Source organism: Gossypium hirsutum, chromosome A13 (genome assembly GCF_007990345.1).
Source record: "Gossypium hirsutum isolate 1008001.06 chromosome A13, Gossypium_hirsutum_v2.1, whole genome shotgun sequence".
Lineage (NCBI taxonomy): Eukaryota > Viridiplantae > Streptophyta > Magnoliopsida > Malvales > Malvaceae > Gossypium > Gossypium hirsutum.
This window is the reverse complement of record NC_053436.1, coordinates 82,613,091-82,623,429: the sequence shown is the minus strand read 5'-3', so window position 1 is coordinate 82,623,429 and position 10,339 is coordinate 82,613,091. Positions and strand designations below refer to the sequence as shown.

General features: G+C 30.6%; 1 protein-coding gene across 1 annotated transcript; it reads right to left on the bottom strand.

Moving 5' to 3' along the window:
- Nucleotides 1–203: 203 nt before the first annotated feature.
- Nucleotides 204–3,395, bottom strand: LOC107895060 (uncharacterized). Its single transcript, XM_016820260.2, has 3 exons — nucleotides 2,892–3,395; nucleotides 1,103–1,340; nucleotides 204–1,022 (listed from the first exon to the last, which is right to left on the bottom strand). The coding sequence occupies exons 1-3, from the start codon at nucleotides 3,168–3,170 to the stop codon at nucleotides 613–615; spliced, it is 927 nt and encodes a 308-aa protein (XP_016675749.1). The 5' UTR covers nucleotides 3,171–3,395; the 3' UTR covers nucleotides 204–612.
- Nucleotides 3,396–10,339: the final 6,944 nt, after the last annotated feature.

Sequence of the window (10,339 nt, the reverse complement as noted above, 5' to 3'; positions counted from 1 at the left end):
ATAGACTTAGTAGATACCGAAAACTAAATTCTACACAGCTTTGCTACTTCTTGGATAAATATAAAAGAAAATGGAACTATCTTTTTTTTAATAGTAAAAGGGAGGTATCATATGAGTAATGGGAGAGTTGCAAATGAAAGATTGCAAGATAGATCATGTTACAGGTGAAAGAACCATGTTAGATTGTAGTGTAGCCTATACACTTAATAAGCAATGCAGATGGTATTATTGCAAAACTTGGCTGTGAATCAAACTGTTTACATAAATTCCGGTACAATTATCCAATTCCTGCTTGTTATGGCTATATGACCCTGTATTCACACTTTAATGTCTCTCAAGATACAAAGTTGGTGCCCCATTCAGCAGCACTGGACTTGGATCTTTCTTTCCTTAACAAAATTTCTAATATATGATCTCTCTCTTTCTCTGTGTCTCTCATAGTACAAAAATACTGAGGGCTCGTCTCAATTATATATATAGCAATCATTATTTTGCGGTTTCATATATTTATCACTAACATTTGCCATTGATCGTACATTATAGTATTCATTAGGTTGAAAACTATGGAATCACTTAATCATGAGACCAAAAATGCATCCCCCAGCATCTGTATCAGCAAGAAGCGTCAAGTTTTCGTTTGGAAATGATTCCTGCGGCAGCAGGTTTGGAAGATTTTGAGCAGGATTGATGAAGTAGTTGCCTCAAGGGTTCGTCGTTAAGGGATCGTCGCTCGGAAGTACCAGACCATTTCATCTGCATGAAGCTTCGCTTTCTCCAAGGACCCATATGCAGTTTCTTCTCCTCCATTGACCTTTTGGCAGCATCGCACATCACTCCCACGATAGGGTTGAGGTACTCAGTTTTGCCTACGTAACACAACGGTAATTTGTCTACCAGTTTCATGTACTCGTCGCATGCTTTCGCGATCTCGAATTGGTCCCTGAATTCCAATTCGATTACAAGTGGGATTTGCTTCTTTCGCCCTTGTGTGCTTGCCATCACCTCGATGTATTCATGTGACCCTAATGAATAAATCCTGAATCTTCAGTTTCACACGAAAAACAACATAAACACGACACGAATAATTTAAAGAAAACCAAACCTGCGGGATAGTTTTTGGTGTGTTTCCACTTAGAAACACAGAGAGTGGCCTTAAGGCCTTTGTGACAAAGCAGATTTATAACTCTCTTGCGCAAGCAGTTGATGCAACCAATATCAAAGCTTAAGGTTTGATATTGATTAATGCAGCTACAAAACTCCGTCTCTTTGGCTTCCTCTATTATTCCATTAACTTCTTGCCGTAACTTGGAACCTATTAACATATAACGCTCTAGTATTTCCTGGAAGGCAACTCTAATTTCAGACTGAATCCGATATTCGATTTTTAACATGACATCTTCATGCAACTTTCAAGAAATGAAATCTAATGCAAAGCTAGGAATTTTTTGTTTTAGCATCCATATATAATCATTTAAATTCAGAGAAATCAAAATAAGATACTAAGACCACTGCTTCACCCTGAATAATTTTATTATTTGAATTCAATATCTCTCACAACTTTATTTATTCTCATACCCACTTTTTAATTATAGCCAAGACTTTGCTTCCAACTTAGGTGATATCAGTTCAACCCCCTCCCTCTCTCAATATTATAATCATAAAAAATTTAATTATGTACTCAATATTTAAAAAAGTAAAAATAAAAATTAAGTATAGTCTATTTTGGCCATTTTTAGTGTTTGTACATTTTTTTAATTTTATAATTTTAATCTTGATCAAATGGTAACTGTTAAATTTTGTTAAGTTAAATTCTACTATTTTTAAAATCTTATACGACAAACACATAATCACATGTATAATGTCATGTCAATTTTTTGTTTTCATATATTATTTATTTATAAAAAAACATGTTACTTTAATTAATGGATTTGATGAGTACCATATAAATTAGAACTAGAATTTTTTATTTTAAAATATAAAGGCTAAAAATGATCAAATTGAATAATAAAGACTAAATCAACAACTTACATATTATTTGGATTAGGACTAAAATTTTAAAATTTGAAAAATATAAAAACTAAAATTGACTGAAAATTTTAACCTAAATAACAATAATGGTTTTTATCAGTTCAAACTTTATATACAGCATTACATATATAAATTAGTAATTATTAGGCTGGATTTCTGTTTTGGATGAATATAAGGCTGGAGTTGAATGAATAAAAGAATATCATCCATTCATAAAAAGGGGATCACATTAGTAACCAAACATGTGGATTAATTAGAATCATTCATTTGAAAAACAAGCACACCATAATCCAACCACAAATTTAATAATTTAGATTATCAGTAATTTAAAAAATAAGAGAAAAGAAAATCAAGCTTTTAATGGAAGTAAATTAAGGGTCGTATAAATTTTCGTGGTTCGTAGATACACCTATCAATTGCTTAGGTTTATTCCTGTGAATTGAAAGCTACTCCATTATTTGTCTGCTATTTCAGATTTTTCATCACTTGAAACCATTACCAGGAAAATAATATCATGATATCATTTTGAAAAAAAAGCCCCACACTAAAATACAATATTTTCATTTTCACACTTAATATTATTTTACTACTTTCAAACATTATAATTTATAATTCGATTCTTTTTAGAAATTTATAATTTAATTCGTACTCATCTGCCTATTTATCTATCTATTTATATTCAATTTATTGATTAATTTGTATTAAAGAAGAGAGTGTGAATAGAATATGAAAGAGTTTTATTAGATTTGTGTTTTAACATTCATAGATGACGATATTCACCATTATTTCTTTACATTAACAACAATCTGATTAAAAAGAAATTATTTAAATTGTATGATGATAAAAGAGAGATAGAAATGTACCTGAAGCAAGGCCTGCTGGGATTCCCAGTAAAGGGTGTGTTGGATAGAATCATTGGATTCATTACCATCTGATCCATAGCCATCGGTTGTTGCATCATTAACACAACTACCATCTGATTCGGCAAAATCATTGTACAAAAACTCTGAAACTTTCTCTTCAAGGCTTTTATTATTATAATTATTATTAAGCCCAGGTTTTTGACGAGCATGATCGTGATCACGATGCTGATGGCCATTCAATTTCTGATCAAGAGCCTTCTCTTCTATGAGCTTACCCATAATCTCCTTTTCTAACCACAATTGAAAAACTAAACTAAAAATGAAGAAAGAGGAGAAAGAGAGAGAGAAAGAAAGAAAAAAACAACAACAACAACAGAAGAAAAGGCTCTTGCACAAAATATCCAACACGAGGAAGGCATGTATATATATTACCTTACATTAATGCCACATCAGCTTCAATAACATACATATTGTTTGTATTCTTGTTGGTTCGCACATTCAGTTTGCACATTCGGTTGTAATGTGCACAATATTTATTAATAATAAAATATATTTTTTTATGCATATTAATTTTATCAGCTTGAATACATCTCAAAAATCATTGAAATGAGTGTATTTATAAAAAAAATTATTTTTTAAAATTTAGTAAAATAATACACTAAACGCATTTCTTTTAAAATGATAATTAAATAATTTTTAATTAATAGCAATAAATCAATACCCATTATTAACAGAATCAATTTATGATTATTTAATTGTTTTCGGACAATTTTCTTAAAAATATAAAATTACTTAAATTCTACAATCTAATTTTATGCTTGGTTATGCTCTGCTTTGTCTTTTATTCAGATATCCAAGTTTTTTTTTTCCACTTTTAAACAAGTAATTTCCATATATTATAAACTTTATTTCCTTTTAATAATTTATATCATTTTAATTTTTTATAAAAAATTTCCATTTTATTCATATTTAAATGCAATCATGTTTCTTAAATTTGTTGTTTTTTTACCGGAAACGCCCATTCCTAAATAACCCTTTTAACTTAGCATGGACACCAATACCTCCATATATTTAGTCTCGTTTTCTCTTTCCCTCTGGTTTGGGTATTCAAAAGTTACCTCCATATAAAGTGTTTCGGATTTAAATTGGGTTATACTTAACTTTTTGAGATAATTTTTTCTAGTATTATTTTCTTTAATCATAAGCTCCGAATCGAAAATCTTATCTAAAAAAATTAAATTTCTTATTATTAAATTTAAGATATATCTTTTTACCCTCAACTTATATACAAATAATCCAAAAAATTAAAGATATTGTAGCAGAGAAGATTAAATTAATGATACAAAACTGAAAGAAGAAAAATCCAAAGTGAGACAAAGAAAAAAAAATGAAATATGTAAATTAAAGAAACCACAAAGATGGGTGGACCAAACTTTTCTTTCTCCTCTAATAGTCACAAAAATCTTGTTTTATCTCCTACACTTTCATAGCATACTCCCAAGTATAAACCTACAATATTGCATGTTTATAGCACTATACATATTGAGGATGGAATTTAAATAGAGCATGCATCATCAAAATTGAAATAATTTTACATCCATACAATGATAATTGAATTTAAATTATTCTTAAAAAATAAAATAGATATCTAACTAATAAAATATAACTTGTACATCTATATTTAATAATTTAATAGGTGAATTTAGTGCAAATAAACTCATAGTTATAATTGCAAGGCCTATGTAACTCAAATCTCTAATTTTACATTCAATTTACTTATTGTATGAGTAAAGTTTTAAATTGTATTACATTCATTAATTTAATTAATGTATTTAACGATGAAATAATTAAATAAATTATTAAAAATTTGTCAAGCATTATTTATATTAATAAAATATGAATATAATGCATAGATTATTAAAATATTATTATAAATATAGAAAAGTTATTTTAATTTTATATTAGTATTATATTTCTTTGTGTATATAACTAAGAACCTATGATGATGTTTACTCTTGTTATTGAAATAGAAAGAAAAAAAAAACCCGAAAATATGATTCTCTTAATAGAGAAGTTTTAATTTTACTCTTTTTGGACGTTTAAGAAGAAAATAGATTGTTTTCGTGATCCATCATAACTGAAAAAGCTAGACGGAAGCATGTTTCGTACTTCTTGTCATTTAAATGTAAGCCTAAATTATATTGGTTACCAGATTGTTTTTATTTTTATAATTTAATTACAAAAATTTTCAATTTCTTTTATATATATATATATATATATGATATTTTGGTCACTTTTCCCCTTAATTCATTTACAGAACATTAGTCTAACTTTTTTCTATTAGCATAATAATAAATTTAGCTCCTAATTTTTACACATTTTGAAAATTTGGTCTTAGTTTTAAAAAAGTTTATACAAATTTAACTCTCAATATTCACACATCCTTTTAATTTAGTCCTAGTTCTAAAAAATTGGAAATAATTTAAAATAAAAAAATTAATTAAAAAATTATTTTTTGATAAATATTTAAAATTCTATAAAAAATCAGAAAAAATATAAAAACAATATTAGAGAAATTTTTAAAAATTAAAAATATATTTGAACAAAAACAATAAATAATGCAATTGAAAAAAAATTACTTCAGTAACAGTACAAAAAGGATATATAGCTATTAGGGAGAGCAACATGATTTTCATATAAAAGTTAAAATTTTCAAGTTGAGGAAATATACTTCACGAATATGACGCTGATTTTTTTCTTCATATTCAAATATGGATTTTGTTATTATTAACAAGTGTTGGATGTAATGGTAAAGTTTATTGTACTCGAGAATTTAATTTCAAACTATAAAGACAACAATGTTGGGAGAAATAGCCACCAACCCCGAAAAGACTAATCTCCACAAACTATAAAATGGACATGAAGGATACTTTGATTACACCAAAAAAGAAATATGGATTTGGCGGTTAATGACATCTCACCTAGAGGCTAAAAAGCCAAATAGATAGACAAGGGATGGAGGTGTTTCCATGTGTCAAAGTTGGTAGCACACTATAGGCCCTTTGAGCGACAAATTAGCCATCGATCCAAAAGCTGTTCAATTATACTAGTTTATCTCTCTTGATTTAAATCAATAGTCAAATTCACATGTTTAATTAAATCAATAATTAAATATTCTTTCAAATTTTAATTATTAAAACAGTTAATTAATTCTAATTAAATAATTTTCAACTCAATTCTAATTTCATTAACACCATAACAACTTTATTGTATTGGAACTTATATGTAAACTTTTTATTATCCAAATAGAATTTGTTGATATAACATACAACAAGGGAAGAGAAGCAAGGAGGAGATCACAATGGTGCAATGGAGATCGGTTTACCTAAAAAGAGAACATGTTGGTTTAAAAGGATGATTGCATAGAGTAATTTTAGGGTATTGAAAGTTCGATCCATTCTTCATCGTTCATCTAGGTATTTATAGAAGAGGTCCTCTTATCCGTTGATATGACGTGGCAGGATATTCATTTAACCCCCACTAAATGCATAAAGGATAATAATGTCATTATATTATGAGACTTTATATATACGAGGTAGTCATGCCTAAATAAAAACCTTATTGCCTTGGAAGTGTGTTCACACTAGGATAGTGTTTATACTTAGACATGGGTGGCTTATTGAGGTATTGCTTCAGAAGGATTCAATGCATAGGTCAACAATGTGTCTAGTGATAACGCATGTCTAATTGATGGAGAGGTATAACAATAGTCCCTTTCCCCCCGCTGAGTCAAACAGAAGATTATAAAGTAGCCTTTCGTGAGACATTATTTGGATTTTGTAACACCCCACACCCGTGCCTTACGCCGGGACGGAATACGAGGCGTTACTAAACTTAAACACATGCATTTAAACATTTCCAAGTCACCTAGACTTGATCAAATTTAAAACTTTTCCGAACTTTGTTAAATCTCCTTAATATAGGCCTACGAGGCCTCAAACATTCATTGGAAGCCATTCGGAACCAATTGGGGTCCTTAAACCGACTTAATAAAAATGACCCTTGAAGCAGAGCACACGCCCGTGTGGAAGGGCAACACACCTGTGTGCTCATTACAACATGGATGTGCTGATGGCCCGTGTGACACACACGGCCCAAGCATCTAAGGACACGCCCGTGTCCCATGCCCGTGCTAATTAAATTCTAAATTCGAACCTACAGGGGTTTTCACACGACCTGACACACGCCCGGGTCTATTGCCCTTGTCCCTTATACGGCCATGACACGCTCATGTCTAAAAACCTTGATATTCTATTTCTGACGTCAGCATCCAATTTAGGGCACACGGCCAAGGCACATACCTGTAGCCAGAGGCCGTGTCCTCCACACGGCCGTGTCTCTACCCGTGTGTTTACTACATGCATACTGACTTGCAAATTTTACGTACAGGGGACACACGACTAGATAGCATGCCCATGGGGCTGACCGTGTGTCACATACAGCCTAGACACATGCCCGTGTGTCTATCCGTATGGACAATATATGTAACAGCCCGTTTTTAGGGTTATTCAGAATAGTGATTTTGGGACCACAATCTGACATAGAAAAATTTATTATTATTATTATTTTAATATTTGCAGCATGATATTACAGTTTTGTGAAATTTTCGTAAAGAAATTTTATCGTTTAAATGGTTAATTCAGTAAAAAGGACTAAATCGCGTAAAATGCAAAAGTTGCTTGCTATTAGAAAAAGGTGTTATTTGGCCTTGGCTTTTAAAGTGAGGGTCCTCAAATGGTAATTAAACCATTTGAATTGTGAGTGGACATGTTTGGTCATGCATGAAATATTTTAGTGGTTTTACATTAAGGGTAAAATTGTAAATTAGTTATTAAAGCTTAATTAAATAAACAAAACATGAAAATGCATGGAAGGTTCATCTCTTTCAGCCAAATATGAAAGAAAAGGAAGTCATTGTTGTTCTTTTAAGGTTCGTCCATTCATCATCATGCATGTAAGCCCATTTCGTCTCATTTTTTGATAATTTTTACGTTTTTGAGATCGTTGCTTCGTAATCTAGCTAGCCCGTACCTCTGATTTCAAAATTGTTAAAGTATTTGGATGATTCCATTGTTGAATGTTTGAGTATCTTGATGTTTAATGATAGAAAATAAATCTGATGTTAGATTAATGAGTTTTTGTTAAGTGAATTTTAGTAAAAATGTCAATTTTGGACTAAATTGTGAAATATAATTGTGTGGTAAAAGTGTGAATAAATGAAAAATATGGGCTGTTATGTGCATATATGAAATTTGGCTAGTTTGGGCTATGATGAAATTGATTAAATTTTCATTTTACGAGCTTAAGGACTAATTTGTAAAAAGGTCAAAAGTGTAAGGGTAAAATAGTAATTTTACCAAAATATGAAATCAGATTAAAATGAATAGAATATGAATTGAAATAGCTGAATTTGATTGATTAGATCAAGTTAAGCCTCGTACGAGTCTATATCGAGGGAAAATCAGAGTTCGGACTAGTTGATCCATTTCAACGTTTTGACGATCGAGGTAAGTTCGTATGTAATAAGCATTGTTAAATTTACGCTTTTAATGCTTTGAAATTGTATAAATTGTATATACGTGACTCTTGTTATGTTTAACGACATATTGGCTAAAAATGGCACTTAGTGTGCGGTTTGAAATAGCTTCGGCTAAATGTGGCACTTGGTGTGTGATTTAAGATAGCTTCGGCTATATATATATGTGTGTGTGTGTGTGTGTGTGTGTGTATGCGTGTGTGTGTGTGTGGCATTTAGTGTGTGAAATATTGAGAATGGCACTTGGTGTGCAAGATATGGAGTATGACACTTAGTGTGCGAGACATCGAAGATGCAACGGCATTACGTGTATGTATGAAATGGTAAGGATCGGTACAAGTATGTATGCAAAACTCATGAGAAATGATTTTGGTTTATGATGCATCTTTGTAACAAAGTAAATAAGTAAGTCATGCCTGTGAGAATGATTTTTTGATGACCTTGTGATTATGGGTCCATGCTTATGTTGTATAAATATGTATTTATACCATGATGGTTGAAATGATTTGTAAAGGTGGTATTAACTTAGTTATCATTATTTTACACTAAAATAGTTTTGGACAGCAGCAGCAGTTTGAATTTGAAAATTCACAAAAAATGGTGGAAATTTAATTAGTGGTTGAATAAGATATGAAATTAAATCTTATTGAGTCTATTTTTTTATAAAGGAAACGGTGTAAGAAAAAGATTTTTATATTATGAGATATTTGAATTTTTGAGAGGCAGAGTCAGAATGAATTTGGAATCCCCTATTCTGATTTGGGAAAATCATTAAAAATTGTACAAAAATAATTGTGGGTTATAGTTTATATGCTTAAAATCCTTAATGAGTCTAGTTTCAAAAGAAATAAATAGAAACATCATCTGTATCTTGTATGATGAGATAATTAGTTTTAAGTAAAGAAAGGTTGAAGCTGTCAAATAGCAGAAAAGGGGTAATTTGAAGAGTAAACTGTACTCATTGGCTGATCCATAAATTCTGAAAATTTTATGGTAGAAATATATATGAGTCTAGTTTCAAGAAAAATTAATGGATCATAATTTATAAATTTGTAACTCAAGTTATAAATAATTTAGTGACCGTTACTTGAGTAGACAGCTTGACTGAATTATGTGTAATTATGATTGTGCTACCTTGAAAACATGTTGTTAGAATTTGGCAAAAGCATGTTAATAAGTTGCTTATTATTTTCATACGGACTTACTAAGCTATATAGCTTACTCCCCTTTCTTTCCTATCTCTTATAGGTTTATTTAGCTAGCTAGGGTTGGAGATTGCCGGAGATTCAATCACACTATCAAGCTACCATTTAGGGTATAAGTATTTAAGCACTTGAGTTTATGGCATGTATAGGGGCTTAGTTAATTGTGTATGTGTCATTTGATTTGGCCAAATGTGTTGGATTATGATGATATATTGATTCATTTTGTATTTATAGCCATGAGATGTGGCTTATATTGACTATTTGGGTTGTAATGCCTAATTATATGTACTTGCATGTGCCAAAGGTCATGTGGTGTGATAATGTTGTCTAATATGGATGGGTGTGTGGATATGGTTTAGGTGCTTGATAATTGGTTGATGACATAATTTGCATAAGTATGAAATAAGAGAATGGGTTAATGATAGTCATGGCATGAAAGTTTGATAAGTTTAAACTAGGCAAAGTATGACACATTTTGCATGAATAAATTGACATGAAACCACCATGATCATGACTTGTTTGATGATGTTAAAATGCTCAATTATGCCATGGAGAGTGCCATTAAAGTTATGTTTAAGTATGTGCAAATGAGGGTGCCAAATGGCTTGGTAAATAGCCAATTTCTTGGCCACACGGGCAGAGACATT

Coding starts and splice junctions, on each gene's coding strand:
- LOC107895060 (XM_016820260.2), bottom strand. CDS start 3,170: ATGGGTAAGCTCATAGAAGAGAAGGCTCTTGATCAGAAATTGAATGGC. Junction 1,341..2,891: donor CCCAGCAGGCCTTGCTTCAG/GTACATTTCTAT, acceptor GTTGCCTTCCAG/GAAATACTAGAGCGTTATAT. Junction 1,023..1,102: donor CACCAAAAACTATCCCGCAG/GTTTGGTTTTCT, acceptor TTTATTCATTAG/GGTCACATGAATACATCGAG.